Genomic DNA, 21,143 nt, shown 5'->3' with positions numbered 1-21,143 from the left:
AGCGTTCTCAGGCAACCCACGGCATCTGCTCAGCGCGGACTGGAACAGCTCTGCGGACACGCGGGCCCCAGCGACTGTGCGTCTGATGTGCACCCAGAGGCCCAGTGCCATTGTTTGGGGGACCCAACGGTGCTTTCTCCACTGTTTGTGGGGCAGGATGCACGTCCCTCTGGAGGTCCAGAATCCTAGAATGTCACAGGGCCTCAAGAACATCTCTAGCTTCTTCATTTCCCACAGGAGGGCCTCCAGGCCAAGAAAAGGGCAAGGTCTTGCCTGTGATTACACAGTGGAACAACTCGAACCAGACCCCAGCCAGGTCTTCTGACTTTCACTCCTGTGGAAGAGTTCTGGGGCAGCCTGGGGCAGTGGAAAGAGAATTGCCTTTGAATTTCAAGTTTGGCTGTAGCATCCACGGCCAGAGATAAAACCCTTTACTTCTCTGAGCCTTAGTTTTCACATCTGTAAAATAGGAAGGAAAAGAAGAAGAATGCCTAAGGGTTGCTGTGCAAGCTCAAACGATAGGAGGTAAAGAAACTGCTTTGTAAATGACAAAGCTCTGCACAAGTAAAACACAGAACATATTACTATTTTAGAACTTAGAGCACTTGCATGTATTAAGGACTCAAAAAGTCTTCTGGTTGAGGGGATGAAGGTTTGAGGCGTGTTGAGTGATGAATAAAGGGCTCTGAGCACTGATTTGTTCAGGTGGGTAGGATCAGGGAGGCTTCACCGAGGGGGTGACTTTTGAGATGGGCTTGGATGGAAGAGTAGAAACCCATCAGGAAGAAAAAAGCATGAGCAGCATCCACATACGTGCAGGTGCAGCTGGGGCCTCCAAGGAGCCGCGGATCCCAATTTTACATGCAGGTTTGAGCTCCAGACTCTGCTAGAAACTCAGCCCTCGCCCCCGGGCCTATGCATGGTACATGAAACAAGGGGAGCTAGCAATTTATTAAATCTTCAACTATAACATGGTCAGAGAAGAAATAACCTTCCGATCTAACATCCCATTTGACAGATATGAAAACTGAGGCTCAGGAAGCCAATGTGCCTTAACAAAGGCCCTACGGCAGACTCTGCAAACTAGGGCCCATAAACCAAATTTGGCCCACCACCTATTTTTATAAATAAAGTTTTGTTGGAACATGGCCACACCCCTTCATTTACATATTGTCTATGGCTTTCGTCTCGATATAATGGCAGAGCTGAGTAGTTGCAAGAGGCCATACAGACTATGAGACCTAAAATATTTACTATCTGGCCCTTTAAAGAAGAAAGTTTGCCAACTCCTGTCCTACAGCAAGGTACTGGCAAGAGCTGGGATGGGAGCCAGGCCTCTGACTCCTGGTTGGGTGCTTTTTAATTCCATGCACCCTTGCCCCTCTGGGCCCATGCTGCCCCCTGTAACACTGCCTAAAGGGTGAGCTTTCAGGCAGCCAGGCTCTGCACAGGCTCAACTCCAGGACGCATGGTGTAGCCAACAGGGAACACCTGGGCGGGCCACTGTTACCCTCATGACAAAATAGGGCTTCTTGCTGGAGGCAGTTCAACCCCTTTGGGGGGAGTCTGACACGGAAATGCCAACATGTGCCTGCTTCTCCTCCATGGGCAAAGCGGAAAGAGCCAGAGAGTGTTAAGTGTAGGACTCAGGCCAGCCAGATGCCAAAGTTATAGACACAGCCTTTCAAGAAGCCCACAGAGGAGGACTGGCATCTCCAGCCATCTGCTGAGGTGGCCAAGTCCGCTTTAAATTGTGCTGTAGAATTACTTTCTCGGTGCCAGACTGTCCGTGGTGAATTCATTTAATTAAAACCCCCCCAAATCCAATCTGTTAGAAGTTCTCTGAGTTCACACATGTCCTGTCCAATCGGTCATAAGGATGCAGATAGGCCACGGGCCTGGGCCACAGCCACCTGGTACAGTGACTGGCCTATAACAGACCCCATAAGCCCCAGGTCAGTGCGCTTCCAAGGACAACCGGAGTCGCTGCCCTAATGTGTGACAGAGCCCGCTGCGGACCTCACGCTCTGTTCATCCTCCCTGTCTCTACCCCGTTCACCTCTCAGGCTCAGTGTTGAGCCTTCCTTAATTTACTCATTCAACAGAGACTAATTAAGTGCCAGCTATGTGCCAAGCATTCTTCTGAACGTGGGGAAAATAGTAGTAACAAAAGAGACAAAAATCCCTGCCCACATGGAGCTTACAGTTTAAACCCAGAAATGCAAGAGCATCTCGCACACTATGTCTCTACAAGGGTAGAACTCTCGTTTAGGGTTCTACTGAACTCAGTTTAGGCCTGAGCACTTGACAACGGAACCGTGCAGAGGCCTCCTAATTAAACCTCCTGCCACGCCCCCCCCATCTCCTACTGCCAACCATCCCCTGCCCCCGCCCCGGAAACAGACACCTCTTTGGTATGTCCCTCCCCTACTCGGGAGCTATCAACAGGTCCTCATTGCCTCCAAGTTGAGATTTGAACTCCTGCCCCTACCCTTCACCTATCTTGCTCTCCTCACCAACCTATGCGGCTCAGGTGAACTTTCTGCTCCAAGAAATCCAGAGTTTTTGTTGCTGTTAGATTTACAATATTCACTGCTAACTACTTATAAAAGTAATAGTTTTTAGAAAATATGCAAGACATAAAAGCAAATTAAAATTAATCATGAGCCCCATGATTCAAAGATAAGCTCTCCGAGCTTTTTCGTGTATTTCTTTCCAGGTGTGTGTAGATACATTTTTTTATATTTCTATATTTAGCGTGGGATCCCATTATACATAAAGTGTTGTATCCTGCCATTTTTATTTAACATTCTATGGTAGTTTTCTATGTAATTAAGAGACTGCTGAGGAGTATATTTAATCGCTGCACAATATCCCACCACATAAACACACCTTAATGTGTTTAACCAAACCCTATTGGTGAACATTTGGACTGTTTACAATTTTTCACAATGAAAATGCTGCTATAAACATCCTTGTTCATAAATCTTTGTTCCGATCTCTGGTTATTTTCCCAGCAGAGATTCTTAGAAGTGGCACTCCAGGGTCACTGGGCAGACACGTTTCCAAAGGTTCTTGATATGTATCATGAAGCTGCCTTCCTGAAAGTCTGTTGGTCCCCCTCCCCTCTCCCTTTGTGAGAATACCCACTAGCCTCGGACAGGTATATTATCTCTGCCTCCTATGTGCCCTGTGTCTCTTTGCATTGTGTCTTTGCTTCAGCAGCTCCCCTCGGTCAGAACCCTGCATTTCCCATCCATCCTTCAGAGAAGCTCAGGGCAAAGACCACCTCCTCCATGAAGCCCCTCCTGATACGCTAACTAAAGTTCTCCACCTCTAGCCTTCCCTCGGCCCCTGTCTTAAGTTCTTCCTAAGATAATTCCCACCGTTGCCACACATTTTAATAATGTGTGTAATAACAGCCTCTTCTTTGTAAGGTACATTGAAGTGCTTCCACTGAGATGTTTCATCTGATTCACTTCAGATAGAATGTGTTTTGAGGTCAAGGACCACGGTTTCATCATCAGAGTCTACTTACTCTGGCCCCATCACCAACCTCAAGTCTAGCCCCACCTCAAGCTAGATCCTGATTTAATGGAGTTTTAGAACAACCTTCCCTATTCCTTGGCCTACCAGAACAGAGTTTGGGATGTTCCCCTCTGCAGCGAGGACTGACAGGGACAGGGGGCCCTAGATTCCCGTCCTCGCTCTGTGAGGGACTCACTATGTCTTAGGGCCAGTCTCCGTCCCTCTCTGGGCCTCAGTCTACTCATCTATAAAATGAGTGTGTTGAACTACATAGTCTCTCACCCTCCCGGACTGATTGCCGCTGCAGCCCCAGGTACCCAGAGCAGCCCTGGGGTGCCTCTGAGGGCCCCTGTGCAAAGCCAGCCTCTGGGATAGGCCGGAGGGAGCTGGCCGGGTAGGCAGGCCTGGCTCCAGGCCAGGCTGTGTCTGCAAACACTGACCTTGGCTGCCGCAGGGATTTTCCATGACACCAGCACCCTCCCCCCCCCCAGCTCCCCCTAGTCCCACGTGGGCCTGGGGAGGGTGGGGGCTGGGAGTGGCGGGGGCTGTCCTATACCAGAGGACCCTGAATCACAGCAATGGGGCACCTGTGGATGGGGTACAGCTAACAGAGAGAGAGGAGAGAGCAGTGGTCCTACAGGTGGAAAGTCTGGTGGGAAAGCAGGAGTAAAAAGGGCACCTGCCAGTGCAGAATGCGGAGAAGAGCCGAAAGAGGGGCTGGGGAGATGGGAAAGAGGCCTTGGAAAGGGGCAGGATGGAGGGAGGGAGGGAGGGTGCTGTGCTTCAGAGCTGTCCTTCCTGAGAGCTCTAGCCTGGAGGGGACAAACTCCAGACCCAGCTCTGCACACTGGTCCCTCCCCCCAACCCAGGTCCATGAGGCCCCGGTGGTTTCCCAGGCCTCAGTCAGGGCCTGGCCAGGCCCAGGGTAGGGGGGATTCCTCCTGGGCCCCTGAAGCTGACCTCATTTTGCAGGGGCCCGGGGCCACTGGAAGGACAGGAGGTGTGAGTCACTAAAGGCCTTCCTGCCAAGGCCACCTCCCCTCTCCCCTGAGGGGAGGTTCCTCTCATCTGTACCCCAGACTTAGCAGCTTCTTGGGTTGAACAGCATTTTCTTTTTTTTTTTTTTTTAAGTTTTATTTATTTATCTTGAGAGAGACGGCATGAGTGGGGAAGGAGCAGAGAGAGGGAGAGAGAGAATCCCAAGCAGGCTCTGCGCTGCCCGCTCAGAACCGAATACGGGGCCCAAACCCATGAAACCCTGAGATCATGACCTGAGCCGAAATCAGGAGTCGGACGCTTAACTGACCGAGTCACCCAGATGCCCCTGAACAGCATTTTCTGAGCAGTGGCTCCTACCAGGCCTTGCACCGGACACTGAGGGGACTTGCTGGCCCCCTGGGAGCTCAGAGCCCTGCAGAGCTGAGGGCAGAAAGGTGAGCACTGCAGCCAGGCAAGGGGAGCGGAACCTCCAGCTCCAGTGAGGGATCCAGGAAAGTTCTGGAAAAGGCGCTGTCTGAGCTGGACCCTAAGGCTAGAGGAGAAGGCCGGCATTCTCTTCCCTGTCTCCACCAGGCAGCCTCCTCCCTCCTCCCCAGAGCCTGGGCACTCCTGCCAGCTTCCTTCCGCCTCATCTCCTTTAACACACCAATTAGACTCCTGCGGAGCCTCCTATCCCACTTCCTGGCTCCATAGCATCTCCAGACCAAGGGGGCGGCTCCCTGTCTGCGCCTCAGGCCCCTGGGGAGGCAGGGTGTTCGGTGGGCCTTTCTGAGGGGACCCACGGGTTCAGGCCTGACTGCCCCCCTGCGGACCCCGCAGGAGAGTCCGGCCTCCCTCGGGGGGCACCCGTGTCCTGCAGCTTGTCCACTGGCTGCCGGTGTCTCCCTCGAGCCCCCACTTCCCTCTGGCTGCCCCACCAGGCCCAGGCAGCAGCTCCAAGGTCAGGCCCCCTCCCCATGTCCAGCTCTGCACCAGCCCAGCTTAGCCCAGAGTTCACCGTCTTTGGGCGCCTGAGGCCACAGGTCAGATCCATCTTCCCTCAGGGCAAACATTAGCCTCACTGGTGCCCTTATTTACATTAGATAACTAGGGCTATGGGGAACCAGGAAACGGGATGCAGCCAGGCATTGCCAAGGGCTGTGTGTTTCTCATCTACAGAAGGGACTGGACATCCGAGAATCTCAAAGTCAGAGACCTAGAAGGAAGACCTTAAAGTTCTAGACGCTATAGCGGAGCATTTTCCAAACTTCCAGCAACACGCACGGTGAGGAAAGCCCTCGAAGGCCAAATAAGTGGAAAAACTTAGCCCATTCCCCCAACTTTGACCGACCTTGCACATGTACAGCTCTGATAAAGCCTACACTTAAATCCAGTGACAACAAACCCTGTGAAATTCAGCATTCCTCCAGTCCAATTGAACCAAGCAACCCTCTCCTCATCCAACAGTTATGAACAGTCCATGGAACTGCTGTTCCAGGAAATTAACTTTGGGAAACACTAATCATGGGCTGCTGGTGCTAAAAGGAACTTTAAAGACCATCTAATCTTGATGTTCCCCAAAATATTCACACTCATAATTAATATTCATCGATCCCAATGTCCTAAGCATCCAAAGCCTGCCAAGGCCTCAAAATCCCCCACAGCAACTCTATGAGGTAAGTATAATCATTATTCCCATCTTACAGATGCGGAGACTGAGGCACTTAGAAGCTTCCGTTACTTGGCCCAAGCTGAAATATGTCTGGCTCCAGGCACTCTGCCGTCATCTATGCCAGTAAGCTGCCGAGATCCCCTGCAGAGAGTAGAAATATCTGTTTTTAGTATTTCAAAAGCATAACAATAAGTTAATTCAGTCTCTAGAATCAGTTAGCCCCTGCTAATTCAGAAGTTCTGATTGGCAAGTGGGTTCTTAATTAATTTTGGTGGGGAAAGAATTAATTATTCCTTTCACAATGATCTATTCAGTGCCCGCTCTCTGTAGGAGCTACACCACACTGATTGACATGTGGCACTTCATAAATAAAGGCTTTCAAAATTTAGAATCTACAAATGGGTGGGTTAATACAAAAAATAATAAAGGGGGGGGGGAGTTGACAGACACCTTTTATCTTGCCCTATCCTGCATGTCACAAAGGAGGAAAGTCAAGGACCAGGGAGGGGAAAGGACTAACTCGAGACACAAAACTAGTTCTGGCCAGGGCCAGGTCAGACCCCTGGATCTCCCACCTCCTTAGCCCCATGCTTTTTTCCTCCATCCAAGGCTGTGGCCAGAGTTCTGGCTTTGTAGCCAGCTAGGCCAGGGGCAGGAGGTCAAGCACTCAGACTGATGGGCACACGGTATCAGTGGGGAACAGCAGCTGAGCCCGGTCTGGCCAAGGCCACCACGAAGGATTCAGACTGACTATCTGTGCTTTAACTGGAAGGAAATAGGCTATAGGGAGAGGCCCTAACCCCCTGCATTTCCCTGGGAGACAGCTTCGGCCAGTTTCTGAGGTCCTTGGTGATACCAGGAGGAAAACAAAGAAACTGAGGCCTAGGGCTTCCTGTCCCACCTCTCATTTTTCCTGCTGCCCCAGATAGCCAAAATTAATATTTATGTCTAACCACATAGTTAATTTTATGTCCAGCCACCTGGCTTCCTCAGGTAGATTCTATGCCTCCAGCCAGGTTTCAGGGCCATCTCTTAGCCTAGTTGCTCCGAAGCAGGGGCTGCTGGGCCCTTGTTGAATGAACAAGTCAACCTTGGTCACACTGAGCCAGAGGGCAGAGGACAGAGCACTGCGTTGGGAACCGAGTATCCTGGGTTATAGTCCTGGCTCTGCCATTCGCTGGCTGTGTGCCCTGGAACAGATCACTCTCCTTCTCTGGGCCTCTATTTCCTCATCTCTACATCATAAGGACTGGGTCATATGATCACTGAGGAATTTTCTGGCTCTGAGAACCTAGAAGTCTAGTGGATTCAGGAAGAGGTGGCTGGGAGAGGAGAGGGCAGTGACAGCCCCGGTCAGTGCTCTGACAGGCAGCCGCTAGAGTCTCATGATCGGGGGATGAGTTCTGGCTGGTCAGTCCACCAGGTCCTGCGAGGGAGGGTCCTTGGGGGATCAGGCGCGGGGCGCAGCTTCTGTGTGTGTCAGTGACACGCAAGGACAGACGGAGCCCCTCGCCCAGTGATTCACAGAGCTGGACAGCAGGGAGGAGACTGGGGTTATCTTTTGCCCCCTCTCTCAAAACCCACGCCTGATGTGGGCAAGGACCAGGCAGGCAGCGGGCCTGCTGGCAGGCAGACAGGCCTTGCCAAACTCCCAATTACTTCCCAGAAGTTCCAGGGCCCCCCGGGAGTGGCTCCACCCCAGCTGGCATCGCTTCCAGCTGGGCACCCACGTCAGCAGGTCCTCACAGCTCCCTTGCCCTTTCACCCAATGACAGGGAAACAGATGAAGGGACGGGGCCGTGCTGACCCTGGGCCAGGTACTTGGAGAAGCATCTGGCTCCCCCGGCGTCACACTCCTGTTGCCACTGGGCCACGTCCATCTCAGAGCAGTGCCCGAGGATGCAACCCCTAGTGGAACGCTCCCCTCTCGGGGCCTCAGTTTCCCATCCCGGTCACCCTTCCTGGGTGATGAATCGGCTCTGAGGCATCGGAATGAGCGATGAGTCAGAAAGTCCTAGAGGCTTTGGCCAACTCACAAGGCCTCTCCAGCCCTTTTCAGCTATAAAACAGAGATCGTCAGAAGAATGGCCTTGTGGAAGTTTTTCAGGATTAAGGTTCAAAATGTGTCTGGAGGATAAGACCTCAAGCCTCAGCCTGTGGCAGGGAGGGACGACGAGCCCTGGGGGGGTATCTGACCCCAAGGGTGAGGTACATTTAGGCTGGGGACACCCTGGACAGGACAGTGGGTCGAGTGGGGCATGAGGCTCTGGCTGGAGAAGAGCCTTCGGGTAAACCTGGCTGTGCCACCGCGTAGCACCAACAGGGGGAAGGCAGGGAATGGAGTTGTCACTTCCAGCCGGGAGCTGGGGAAGCACGAGCACACTCAAGATAGATCTGAGTCGGCAGGGGCAGGGCGGATGCCCTGTGCGGACAGGCCCAGGGGAAGAAGGTGGCCGGCCACATGTCTGCTGGCACGTGGGCTGTACTGAGACCAGGGAGGACCTCTCTGCAGCTAGGGGACTTTGTGCGCAGCTATGGTGGACACTGGGTTTTCCTGAAGTCAGAGCCTCTGAGCGAGCACAGGGAGAGGTGGCAGTGGCAGTGAGAGGGGGTCCTTCTCGCTGAGCCCGCACAGGTTGTCCCCCACCCCGGACCACGCTCTCGGGCGGCCTTTTCCCTGTGAGGTCCCGTCCCCCCTGCTTCTTCACAAACCCCACAGGTTCTGAAGTACTTACGTGTCTAGCTTACATGTTGCGTCGGGCAACCAGGCTGGATATTAATAGCTGTAGCTCAAACCCCTAGAGTGCAGACAGGGCAAAAGAGGTCCAGAGAGGGGAATGCCTGTGCCCAAGGTCACACAGCCAGCGTGCCGTCAGGCTGGGGCCGGGCCCACGCTACCTAACCCCTGTCCAGCCCCACCCGCGGTGCCATGCCCTCCCCCACGCCCAGTGCGGCGCTGGCCTGGGGGACAGGGAAGGACAGGATAAGAAGCAGTTCTGGCTCAGGGCCTGCCCAGCTGTCGAGGTGAGTTGTGGTCTGGCTGCCGTGGCCGAGCTGGCGGGCACAATCTGTTCTCACCCTGCTGGGACGCAGACAGGCCGGGCACGGCAGCTCAACAGCTCAGCTATCCAGGCCCCTGGCACAGAGTGACACAGTCAACCAGCTAGGTGTCCTGGTTTGGGGGTGGGGGGTGTTGGGGAGGGGAAGAGGAGCCCATTCTAAGGGCAGCCCACAGCCTCACACACTCCAAGCGGCTGTCCCCAGATCTCCCTGAGCTTTAAGATTCAAATGGCCTTGGGCTAATAGAGATGCCAGCTTTACTGGAACTGAGCTGCCCCCCGGCCTGGAAATGTGAGGGAAATCTGGCACCTCGCTCATTAGTAATCATAGCGAGCCATTATTGAACATTTGATACGTACCAGACTCTAGGTTAAGTGTATTATACACATTATCTCATTTATTTCTCCCGAAAAGCCCTGGGAGGCAGGTTCTACTTATCAGCCCCATTTTACACATGTGGAAACCAAAGCCCACAGAGGTTTAAAAAAAAAAAAAAAAGGGCAGTCCTTGGAAGAGTATGAAGATTTGAATTCATATCAGATACAAAGCACATGGTATCCTTCCTGGCCATGCACATATTCTGAGCATACTTCCTGGGCATGGCAGGCAATGTGGAGGGGGAAGCTTGAGAGAAACATGACAAGGTCCAGCCAGGGCCCACCCTGCCACCCCAAGCCAGTGTTTAGCTGTACGTATGGGGTGCTGGGGGATAGGGCAGGGGTGGTGGTAATATGGGCCCTGGAGTTCAAAGCTGAACATTCTCAGTGTCACTCAAAACACAGAAGGTCACTTCCAGTGAGGAACTCAGGACAGCTGCACAGAAGAAGCAGCACTGGGTTGGGGCACCTGGATGGCTCAGTCGGTTAGGAAGCAGCATCGGGTTACGTTTTGATAAGGCTTAGAAAGGAGGAACAACTGGAAATCCTACCAGCCAGCAATATTTTATTATAATAATCCTATTAATAAAAGTAATAAATATCGTAACAGCCCAGTGAAAACAAGCAGGGCCAGGACCGGCAGACCTCATTTTACAAATGACGAAAACAAGCTCAGAGAGGGGGTGTAATTTGCCTAAGGTCACATAGCCACAAGTGACAGGGCCAGAACTTGTGCCTAGGGCTTCTGAGTTCCCATCCAGGGTCCTTTCCCCTCCAGGTCTCTAGGCACAACTCCTGACTTAAGGCCACTTGATGGTTGGCTCAGAGGGAAGCTTTGCCTCTGCGCGGCTCCCGGCGCCTGGCTCTGTGAGGGCCGGGCATTGTGTGGAGGAGATGGGGGTTGGGGTTGTCTGGCTGGTGATAGTAACAACGGAAGGACAGGCAGGGGCCCTGCTTCAACAAGGGCAATGCCACCCCCCCCCCATGAGGACGGACCCTACTTTGGGCACAGAGGATGACCCCGGGGGCACCAGACTGGGGGCTAATGGAGACCCTGGAGCACCATGCAGCCAGCTAGCAGACAGGCACCGTCCCCTTTCTCCCTGACACTGGTAGGCCAGCTGCCTCAGGGACATTGGATGGCCCCAGTTGCCAACTACCCCTCATAAGCTTCGGCTGGCAGCAAGGAAGTTATCAAGGAGCCACCATGCCTCAGCGTCCCTCCCTCCACACTGAATCACAGGCTAGCCAAGCTCCACCCCTTACAGGCAAGGAAACTGAGGCCCAGAGAGGACAAGGAACAGGTCCAAAGCCGACAGACACTGAACTAGAAACCGGGTCTCCCAAATGACCTACCAGTACCCTTCACACTATCCCTGCTGCCTCTGGACGAAGTTCCCACAGCACTATGAATCAGCTCCTTCTTTAGGTTTAGAAAACGGTTAGGTCTTTGAAGTCAAACAGACTCTGGTTCAAACGCAAGGTTGCTCTACTTCCAAACGGTGTGACCTCAGAAAAGGCGCTTAATCCTCCCTGCTTCCTCCTTCCTCCCTACCCTATGGTGTCAACCAGGGGCATCAGCAAGGAACTAGCATGGCGTGCGGGGGTCAAGGATATGCCCATAATCGTGCGCTGTCTTCTCTCCGGTTGGAAGGAGAGGCCCGAATCGGCAAGGTTGGGGAGGTGGAGGGCAGAGATCTCGGGGAAAGGGGTCAGGGTTTCTGGAAGTCCAGCCCCACAGCGCGTGCTTTCTCTCCTCTTCCCCGGCTTTCCCCCAGGCTATGGCCACGCGGCACCCAGCACGGATGGCGGCAAGGTGTTCTGCATGTTCTACGCGCTGCTGGGCATCCCGCTCACGCTCGTCATGTTCCAGAGCCTGGGCGAGCGCATCAACACCTTCGTGAAGTACCTGCTGCACCGCGCCAAGAGGGGGCTGGGCATGCGGCGCGCCGACGTGTCCATGGCCAACATGGTGCTCATCGGCTTCTTCTCGTGCATCAGCACGCTGTGCATCGGCGCCGCCGCCTTCTCCTACTACGAGCACTGGACCTTCTTCCAGGCTTACTACTACTGTTTCATCACGCTCACCACCATCGGCTTCGGCGACTACGTGGCGCTGCAGAAGGACCAGGCGCTGCAGACGCAGCCGCAGTACGTGGCCTTCAGCTTCGTGTACATCCTCACGGGCCTCACGGTCATCGGCGCCTTCCTCAACCTCGTGGTGCTGCGCTTCATGACCATGAACGCCGAGGACGAGAAGCGCGACGCCGAGCACCGCGCGCTGCTCACGCGCAACGGGCAGGCGGGCGGGGGCGGCGGCGGCGGCGGGGGCGGCGGGGGCGCGGGCGGCAGCGCGCACACCACGGACACCGCCTCGTCCACGGCGGCGGCGGGCGGCGGCGGCTTCCGCAACGTCTACGCCGAGGTGCTGCACTTCCAGTCCATGTGCTCGTGCCTCTGGTACAAGAGCCGCGAGAAGCTGCAGTACTCCATCCCCATGATCATCCCGCGGGACCTCTCCACGTCCGACACGTGCGTCGAGCAGAGCCACTCGTCGCCGGGAGGGGGCGGCCGCTACAGCGACACGCCCTCGCACCGCTGCCTGTGCAGCGGGGCGCAGCGCTCCGCCATCAGCTCGGTGTCCACGGGCCTGCACAGCCTGTCCACCTTCCGCGGCCTCATGAAGCGCAGGAGCTCCGTGTGAACGCCCTGCGGGGCCTGGAGCACCTGGGGTTGCGGGGCCGGGGGAGGGAGGGGCTCCTGCCGGGAGGAGCAGCCGGGGTGGGTGAGGAGGCCACATGGGACCCTCCCCACACCCCTCACCACCCTCCTCCAGCCGCGCCCCCCCCCACCCCCCATCTCCCGACTGTGCCTGCTCGCACCAGCCGGCAGGAGCCCGGGCTCTGAGGATGTTTCAGGACATCCGCGCCCTGCAAATTCCGAGAAATGTGAAATGTGGGGGGTGGGGGGTGGGGGAGGGAAGGCAGAAGCTGGGAGCCTCCCATCCCTCTGGAAATCTAAGGAGCTCCCTCCGTTCTCAGAGGCCCTGCTGGTACCCAGACCACCCCCCACCCCCCCTCCTCCATCCGGAGGAAACTTCGTGTTCTGTGTAAGTTTGCATCTCTATTTATACCTCTGTCCTGCCAGGTCTCCCACCTTCCCCAGGCTCCAAAAGCCAGGGTGTCTTTGTTCAGGTCACCCCCACTCAGCCCCACTCCCCTTCCTCATCCCCAGCTGTGTCTCCCAGCCTCCCACTACCTTTTGTGTTGTTTTGCATGGCTTTGCAGTTATGAAGAAAGTGGAAACCCAGCAGTCCCTAAAGCTAGTCCCCAGAAGGCAGGCAGACTGAAGCAAGGACAGGCAGGCTGCAGGAGGGACAGAGGAGGGAGGGGGAGATTGTGGCCCTCTGGTCTGCAGGGCAGCCCACGGGGAGGTGAGAGTTAACTGGCCTCCAGCCTCCGACACTGCCCTTAGAATCAAACAGAAAACTTCGTACCTGCCGTGCCCAGCTGCTGCTGACAATGACCAACTCTTACATCTGTGGAATGAGTTTCAGCCTCTGAAACCCTGCCCTGACTACCCATTCATCTGATTCTCACAGTACCCGGTTAGGTCAGCAAGGCAGGAGTTCTCATCCTCACTTTACAGGGGACACTGAGGCCCAGACAGGTGAAGTGACTTGCCCAAGGTGGCACAGACAGCAAAAGGCACAGGAGAACAAGAACCCAGGCTGCTGCTTCTGAGTTTTGGTGCCCTTTCGTCCTGACCACCCTGCCCACTGTTGAAAGCAGAGCTCCTGCCCGGTGCACCCAGGCACTGCGTGAGCCAGCACTGGGACTCAGCCTCGACTCCACTTGGCCAGGAGGCAGGGGCTCTGAGTGGACCCCTGAGGCCGAGTAGGACCCCCTCAGTGTCCAGACTGCCCGCTTACAAACAGGGAGGCAGGGCCAGGGACAAACAGGGAAGCAGGGCTGAGGCTCATGGAAAAAAGGGCAGGAGCCAAGGGCTCTAGGGGTTTGGGAATCGGGCAGAATGAACTAGAGAACTGTCGGGCATATCCAATTGGGACCTTATCCCTGGCTCATAGCCAGTGTTGGTGCCTGTGTCCCAAGTAGCTAGAGATAAATTAAGGCTGCAGCAAGGAGCGCCCCTCTCAGGTAGGGAGTTTGGACCTGGTGTGCCCACTACCTACCCCACCTGCAACCCAGAAACCCAGGTGCAGAGCAAGCAGACCGAGGCGATGCCCTAGACTCCACAGCTGGAGCTGGTACCGTGTCTCAGGACAGCATCAGAGGTGGGTGAGGGGCGTCTCCCCACTCAGAACTGCCCTCCTATGTCGTTGCCATGGCGGCTCCCTAACACTGCTGAGCAAGGCCAGCCCTGGTATTCAGGGATGCTGGAGTGGGGGTCCCACAGGGTGGTCAGCCTCAGCCGCGCCCCAGCCTCTGGGAACCCCTAAGAGAGAAGAAGTCTGGCCTGTGTGTGAGTCCTGTCTCAGCGTGGAGGAGCTCGCCGCCCAGGTGCCAAGAAGAGGGCCCAGGACCCAGGGGTGACCTCTGTGTTTATGTGTGGGGCTGGGGGACAGTGCTGGCTGCCTCTGTCCCACGTGTGACCCTGCCCTCGAGGGGTCCTGTCCCGTCAGTCCCGAGGGAGCCACAACCAAAGTTGCAGGGAGATGGCGAGGAAGGAGGCCAAATGGTCTCGAGCAGAGCATGGCAGGCTGCTCGGCCTCCAGCGGGCCTTTCCCAGGGAACTAGAAGGCCAGAGTGGCTTCCCCCCTCCCCCCCTCCCCCACTGCAGGCAGCCTTTCTGCTTCCCCGATGCCTTATGCCTGGGCACACTGCCACAGAATATGCAATACATGTGGGTGCCCCCGCGCCCACACCCCCACCCCGGGCAGCCCCTGGACCCCAAAGGCTGCAGCTGCCACGGCCTCCCTTCAGCCCCTCCTGCCTATCTGTCTTCACAATGAGAATGGCGCCTAATAAATGCTGTCCATGGAGACCAGGCTCAGGCTCAGCCGCCTCTGTATCGTATACCCTTGGCGTGCCAGGGAACAGCCATTTCCCCGCCGAGGTCTACAGACACACCTAGCTGATGCACCTCAAGCTGACTGAACCCTTTGTGTCGGGGGTCTTAGGAAGAAGCCTGGGGGCAACACTGGTGTCCCTTTTGTAATTTCCTCCAAGGTCTCCAGGTTGTCTCGGTGTCATCCGGGAATGACTATGAGAGCAAGATAAGACTTTAGAAGAGAAATCACCTGGTCCAGTGCTCCCCTCCACGTGAGTACACCGAAGCCCAGAGAGGGCAGGCCGCTTGCCCCGAGTCACACAACAGCGAGTGGCAGACCCAAGATCAGAACCGGAACCGGGAACACCGAGTCCCGTTGCCCCTCCTCACACAGCCTGCAGAGTCCAGCCGGACACACCCCAGCTGATGGTGACACCTCCCTGTCTGCCAGAGTGGGGATTCCCTTCCCCAGTGGGGATCCTGGCCTCAGTGGTCTGACGGACACAAAAGTGTCTTTACCAGAAGGGGACACATCACAAGCCCCCGTCTTCAGGGTATTATTTCTCTCTGGGTGTGGAGGGGCAACTCATCCTGGGACTGGGCCCCAGATGCACGCTCCCAGCTGGTGCCAGAGGCTTCCAGACGTCACCGAGTACAACCTACAGTAAGCTTGCCCACCACAACCCCATTTCTATCTGCATTCCTCCCTGCCTACCTATGTCTCTTTCATGAGATAATACTTAACCCCGACCGTAGCCAAGGCATTCTAATACTTCCTCTCCTAGCTCATGTTATAAAATGCTGGTCACAACCCACTAGATTGATTTCTCTGTCCACTAATGGTTTTCTCCCTGCAGGTTGAAATGCTCCAGGGAAATAAAGGGGGAGGGGGTTGCTAGGGGCATCTTCTCCAAGTCCCCCCATCTCTACCCACTTGGGTCGCTTGAAATATACAGGGAGAGACCCATTTATTGGGGGCTCAGAGCTCAGAGAAGTGGTGATCCCTGCACCCTCTCCCAGGAGGCAGGACACAGCCAGTCTTCACGTGACAGTGCCCCTGGCTGTTCCTCACAGCTGCAGGCAGGCTCCTGGGACACGCCCCTCACTGGCCCACGGCTCTGAGGGTGGCCACGGCAGAACGGGACTTTAGTTCCTGTGGGCTCCCCCACACCTAAGACCACCTCATCAAAACCCAGGGCTTCCTGCCCATGGCCCACCTATCTCTGTCTTTCTTAGCAAAGCTCAATGCAGCAACAGAAACGATGTCATTTCTGAGGTCAGCAGTGACCACTACAAGGTTGCTCTTACTTTCTGAAGCAGTTATTGCAGGACATAAACGTGCTGACACCTTCTCTCCTTTCTTCCTCACCCGGGACAAAATCATCAGAACGTAAAGGAGTCCCCAAGGGGCTGCAGGCACCCCCGTCTTTCGAGGGGTGATCAGAATGATGGTAGTGATGAACTACACCCCAGCCCCGGCCCCCAGCTCCTAAGGGCCCAGAATTGTCTGGGGAACTAGTGTGGGCTCTCTATCTCCACAGGACGCCGTCCCCACCCTCCTCACTTCCCACCGCATCTGAGGCATCCTGCACTAAAAAATATATGTACAGCAAAACAAAAATAGAAAACCAGCACCGCAGAGTGGATGTGGGGTATAAATATACCAAGAGCTCCGCTGATGTGGTTACTCAGTGTAAGCTTCAGATAGAGACAGAATCTTCCTGGGAGCCCAGAAAGAGGCAGGCAATGACAACTCTTCCCCAAACGTGTCCCACGGTGTGCCTTGTGGGAAAAGGGTTCCGTGGGCGAATGGATCTGAGGAAACGCTCACACATCACTCGCTCATGGAGCTTTCTGAGCCCCCTTGGTTTAGTAAAGGTTAGGAAAAGCCCTGCGGCAAACACAGCCATTTACCTGTGCTTAACCCAGCACGGCCCAAACTCGTTGGTGGCACCAGACCCTCTGCACGACATCTCCGCACCCCCTGTGTTCCACAGAGCACGTTTTGGGATATGCGGGCCTAGCGACATCTCTGCCTCCTAAAGAGAGAGGCTGGTCCTTCCTCCTCAATAAATTGCAAGAGGAGTTTGGCTTATAAGCCCTTCTATAATGGGAGGCCGTGACCTTTGCAAAATACATAGGTTATTCCCAATCTTGTGTCCGCTCTTGTGTCGGCTTGGGAGCAGCTCACTTGCCAAGATCGAGCAGTGGATGAGTGGCAGAGCAGGGATCCGGGCCCAGGCCCCACGGTCCACAAGTGTGTGCTCTCACCCTCTCAAGGCACCCTTTCCCCAGGGTGGTCCACGGCTTCGGTGAAGGTTTGGCGGAAGTCACAGAGCTGTTCGGGACACGTTTCTAATTCAGAACCTTGGTGAGAGGGGATACTACGAACCTAAAAACGTCACCCTCCAAAGATGGCAGATTCCGGTGGAGCTGAGGGTCCTACCTGAGGTCCTCCCACCTCCCACTAAAGCCTAGTCTTTTCTACAGGCTCAGCATGGCCCCGTCCGCCAAGCCCACCGGCATCTCCACAACTTATCTCAGGAAGCCAGGGCTGGGGGAGGACTTCTGTAGGACAGACGTGCTGCCAGAGGAAAGAGCAACTACCCATGTTGGCCATGCCCGCCTCCCCACCCAGGGCACACCTCACTGTCTCCACTGAGAAGCATAAAGTGGCGGGGGGGGGGGGGGGGGGAGGGGCGGGGGGGGCTCTCTGACTCTCAGAGCTGGGTTCAGGTTTGAAGGCTGAAAGACTCCATTTCCCGAGAGACCCCCAAACAAACAGTGAACAGTGGACACAGTCCCCTCCTCTTGCCCGGGCAGCAGCGATGCTGGAACAACAGCCTTAGGCACTGCCTAGGAAGATTGCAAAGAAACACACCCACACCCCCACACACTCCCCTAGATCCCTGGCCCAGCTCCTCTTTTTCAGAGGATGAGATTTTGGCTCACAGAGAGGAAGTGAGATGCTCAAGGTCGTGAAGCAAGATAATGACGTCGCCAGGATTAGTATCCAAATGGGCTCACTTTCCTTTTCCCTCCTCGCGCACCCAGAGTAAGGGCCCAGATGAAAGCCGCTAATCTCTGAGGTTGAGTCATTCTGATGCTGGAAATTTCCCGCATGTACATCTGGACAGACACCAGGACACCCCCCTGCCCCTTCGTCTCCCAGCTGCAGGGGAGGACTGTGTGTGTGGTGCCAAGCCCTTGGGCCAGGGGCTGTGATGGAACTGACCTCAGTGATCTCCTCTGGCCGTGAACTCCCAAGAATTCACATTCTGGCATTTTCCATTTACAAGGCTCTCTCACTCCGTTCTTCATCTATCATTGGAAGACTCTGCGATTTAGGTGAGGATTAACATCCTCGTTTTACAGATGCCAGAACGAAAGCTCAGAAAGACCCAAGGTCCTGAAAGCTGGGACTGTTTCACATTGACCTCTGTATCTGAGAGCCAAGCTGACCACTGGGGCATCTCCTTGGCAGCAGGTGTGCTGGGCAGGGGCTACTGCTCAGCCCCAGAGCGTCCCACGCAGTTGCTGTTCCATGGGTCGGGGAGCCCCCAGGTGGACATGGTTCGTGGAACCCATTAGCACCAGGAGACAAGGGGTCATGAACACTTTACCCACTTCCTGGGCAAACACTGCCCACAGCCCTAGACTTTGGACCGAGGGAAGCAGAATATCCAGCCAACAACCCCTGCCCTTCAGATGAAAGGGCCGAAGGTTTCTGGGGAAAAGGTCATGCCTTTGACCCAGACCAACTCCCCAAAACAACACTCTTCCACAGTTCTGGTTCCCTAAAGAGGGAGCATGTAACCAGGTCATCCCCAGTTACAGAATATTCTGGTCTGACGACCGGATCAGAGTGGCAGGAAGAAAGTCCGCATCCCTGAGTCTGCTTTGGAATTATCCTCGGGGTTGGAGAGGCCCTAGCCTTCCAGCGTGCACGGGTCCAACTGGGGAGACCACAGGGGCTGCTGGGGCCGGGAGCCTGACCTGGGCTTTGCTGTGCTCTGTCCTCACCTCCATAGTAAAAACTCTCCGGGGGCGCCTGGGTGGCTCAGTCGGTTCAGTGTCCGACTTCGGCTCAGGTCATGATCTCACAGCTCGTGAGTTCGGGCCCCACGTCAGGCTCTGTGCTGACGGCTCAGAGCCTGGAGCCTGCTTCGGATTCTGTGTCTCCCTCTCTCTCTGCCCCTAACCCACTCACATTCTGTCTCTGTCTCTCTCAAAAATAAATAAACATTAAAAAAAAAAAAAAAAACCCCTCTCCATCTGCCTCATCCAGGGCAGAAAAAGCTCTAAGGACACTTTTGGTATGGTACAGCGGGTGTCCTTGCCAGCTTCTCTCCAAAGAATTAAGGGTCCGTTCATCCTTGAGTATCTACTATGTGCCACAGACTTTACAGAACTTACAACCACCCTGTGAGGCAGGTACTGTTACCCTCAGTTTGGTAGATGAGAAAGGTGAGACTCAGAGAGGTTAAGTGATTTACCCAAAGTCACACAGCTAGTAGGCGGCAAAGCCTATCCAGGACCCTCTGACTCCTAAGCTCAGGCCCTTTCCACTGCACCTCCATGCCTGGAAGGCCTCTAATCCAACTTCCCTACCAAAGCAAGAACTGCCTCAGTGGCTTCCCAGCAGGTCATAGAGCCTCCATTTACAGGACCCTCACCCTCTGAGGCAGCCCCTTCGTTCACTGAGCAGCAGCTCTAGTGACCATAAATGTCTTCCTTCTATTGAGATAAGAACTGCTTCTGGGTCTGGCTGTGCCCTCCAGAACCACATGAGGTGATTCCCTCTGTTGTGGGCATCTCTCTAGGATTCAGGATGGCTCCCCATATGGAAAGGTGTCTCCCAGTGTTCTCCCGGTTCAATGCCCTATTCTTTCAGCCCTACTTCCCATGACAGTGTGCTAGACACCCACCCATCCCACTCCCTTCTCTGTAAGAGCTTCCACTTACTTCTTCCCCTGGGACTTGACACACCGCGTGTGGCCCAGCCAGCACAGAGACACAATGACCGCTCTCTCTCTTGCTCTGGATGCTACTCTCTTATTAAAGCAGCCTAGGAGTCCATCTGACTCGTAGGCTCACACAGAGCTTGCAGCCCACCCAACCTTCCCCGGAGTTTGTCGTGTGGGCCACTGTGGCAGGTACTACCGGTCACCTAATCGAAAATCATCCCTGCGCCCCTCTGCCTCGATGGCAGAGGACTGACATTCTTCAGGTGCTCACCCTTTCCCAACCTCAGTTCTAGAGACTAAATCAATCACGGTGACCTCCAGCATTCTTTCCAAAGATCGGATCAGTTATGAGTGTGCTCAAGTCTGGTTAAGGGTCTCTTTGGGGGAAGTCTGTGGGGGCAGAAAGGCATTTCTCCTCCTAAAAGAAATCGCGGTGGAGGAAACGCCACTACTTGGACCAGACCTCGCCAGGTCTACGTGCGATGCCCGGAACAGCGGCAGGCATCTTGTGACCAGGAGAGGAGACGTCGTGGACACAGTGAGGATGGCAGAAGGAGGAGACGGAGAGCTTACTTGTCACTGTGACGTTGAGCGATCCCTGGAACCGCCGACAGCAGTAACTCGTGTCACCGAAGGCGGGAAGGGGTGCTGCGGGGATAGGATTTTCGCCTTCTTGGCGCAGCTGAAAGCCCCGTGGCCCCCAGGCTCCTGCAACAGGATTATTGCACAGTGTGAACCAGGCAGGCCACAGGGAAGAAATAGCTTTGTCTTCCCTCCCTTCATGGCCCTTAGCAACACTAGGTTGAGTTCCCCTGTTCCTGTCTCTTAAATAACAGCCAGGGCCAATCCCAAAGCTTTGTGGTCACTCTTGGGTATAAGGAAGTCCAGTCCAGTGTAGCTCAGTTAACAACTTTAATCTCAAATCCATTTTAATGCTAATATTCTCCGGCTCCAGAAGGACTTCGAAAGGGGAGGAGGCACGTTCTTCTCCCCCACTGCCACCCTCTATTTCTGGTGGTTCCACAGTCGGGCTGCCAAAGAGGGCTGAATGACAAGGGAAGCCTGCCCTGTGACCCGGCTCTAAGTGCTGGCCCTCCAGGGCCCTGTGTGGGATTTTCAGAAGGCATAGACGAGCCCCTTCACCGTTCTGTTCCACAGAGGGGCAACCCAATGTCCCCACAGCTCCAGCCTTTGCTGGGTGGGGGGGGGGGGGTCCCTCCCAGCTACCTCTGGCCCCACAGCCAGCACTCTTGTGGAACGCTGTAAAAATCCCGAGGTGACCGCACCACCTCGCAGGGTCTATATGACCCACAGGGATATTCACACATCCTAACCATGCCAGATAGTGAGATGGCCCCCAGTGAGCCTTGCCACCACTCCCCAGAATTCTCTCCCTTGTTCAAACAGGCAGAGGGTAGAGCAGCAATTTCACTTCGGCCGTAGACGCCCAACCTGGGAAGAAGAGGCCATCTCCCCCTGTAGCGTAATTTGTATGAGGAACTCTCTGGAGCCCACTGCCGCACTTGGCCAGGTTGGGGGAGGGGGACCACG

At 55.2% G+C, this 21,143-nt stretch overlaps 1 protein-coding gene and 1 long non-coding RNA gene across 2 annotated transcripts in view; one reads left to right on the top strand and one right to left on the bottom strand.

Annotated features, from left to right (window-relative positions):
* Positions 1 to 12,351, top strand: part of KCNK3 (potassium two pore domain channel subfamily K member 3) — a 35,021-nt gene extending 22,670 nt beyond the window's left edge. The window contains exon 2 of the mRNA XM_042933471.1: positions 11,394 to 12,351. Coding sequence (XP_042789405.1) covers positions 11,394 to 12,319 — 926 coding nt within the window. The 3' untranslated portion in view covers positions 12,320 to 12,351. The remainder of the gene's footprint in view (positions 1 to 11,393) is intronic.
* The window catches only part of LOC122216528, a 32,911-nt gene continuing 17,550 nt past the window's right edge, over positions 5,783 to 21,143 (bottom strand). Inside the window, exons 4-5 of the long non-coding RNA XR_006200948.1 lie at positions 20,166 to 20,300; positions 5,783 to 6,319 (exon numbers count right to left, since the gene is read on the bottom strand). This is a non-coding gene — a long non-coding RNA (uncharacterized LOC122216528). The remainder of the gene's footprint in view (positions 6,320 to 20,165; positions 20,301 to 21,143) is intronic.

This window comes from Panthera leo, chromosome A3 (genome assembly GCF_018350215.1).
Source record: "Panthera leo isolate Ple1 chromosome A3, P.leo_Ple1_pat1.1, whole genome shotgun sequence".
In the NCBI taxonomy this organism is placed as follows: Eukaryota; Metazoa; Chordata; class Mammalia; order Carnivora; family Felidae; genus Panthera; species Panthera leo.
The sequence above is the reverse complement of the archived record's forward strand: the minus strand, read 5'-3'. Positions and strand labels throughout refer to the sequence as shown.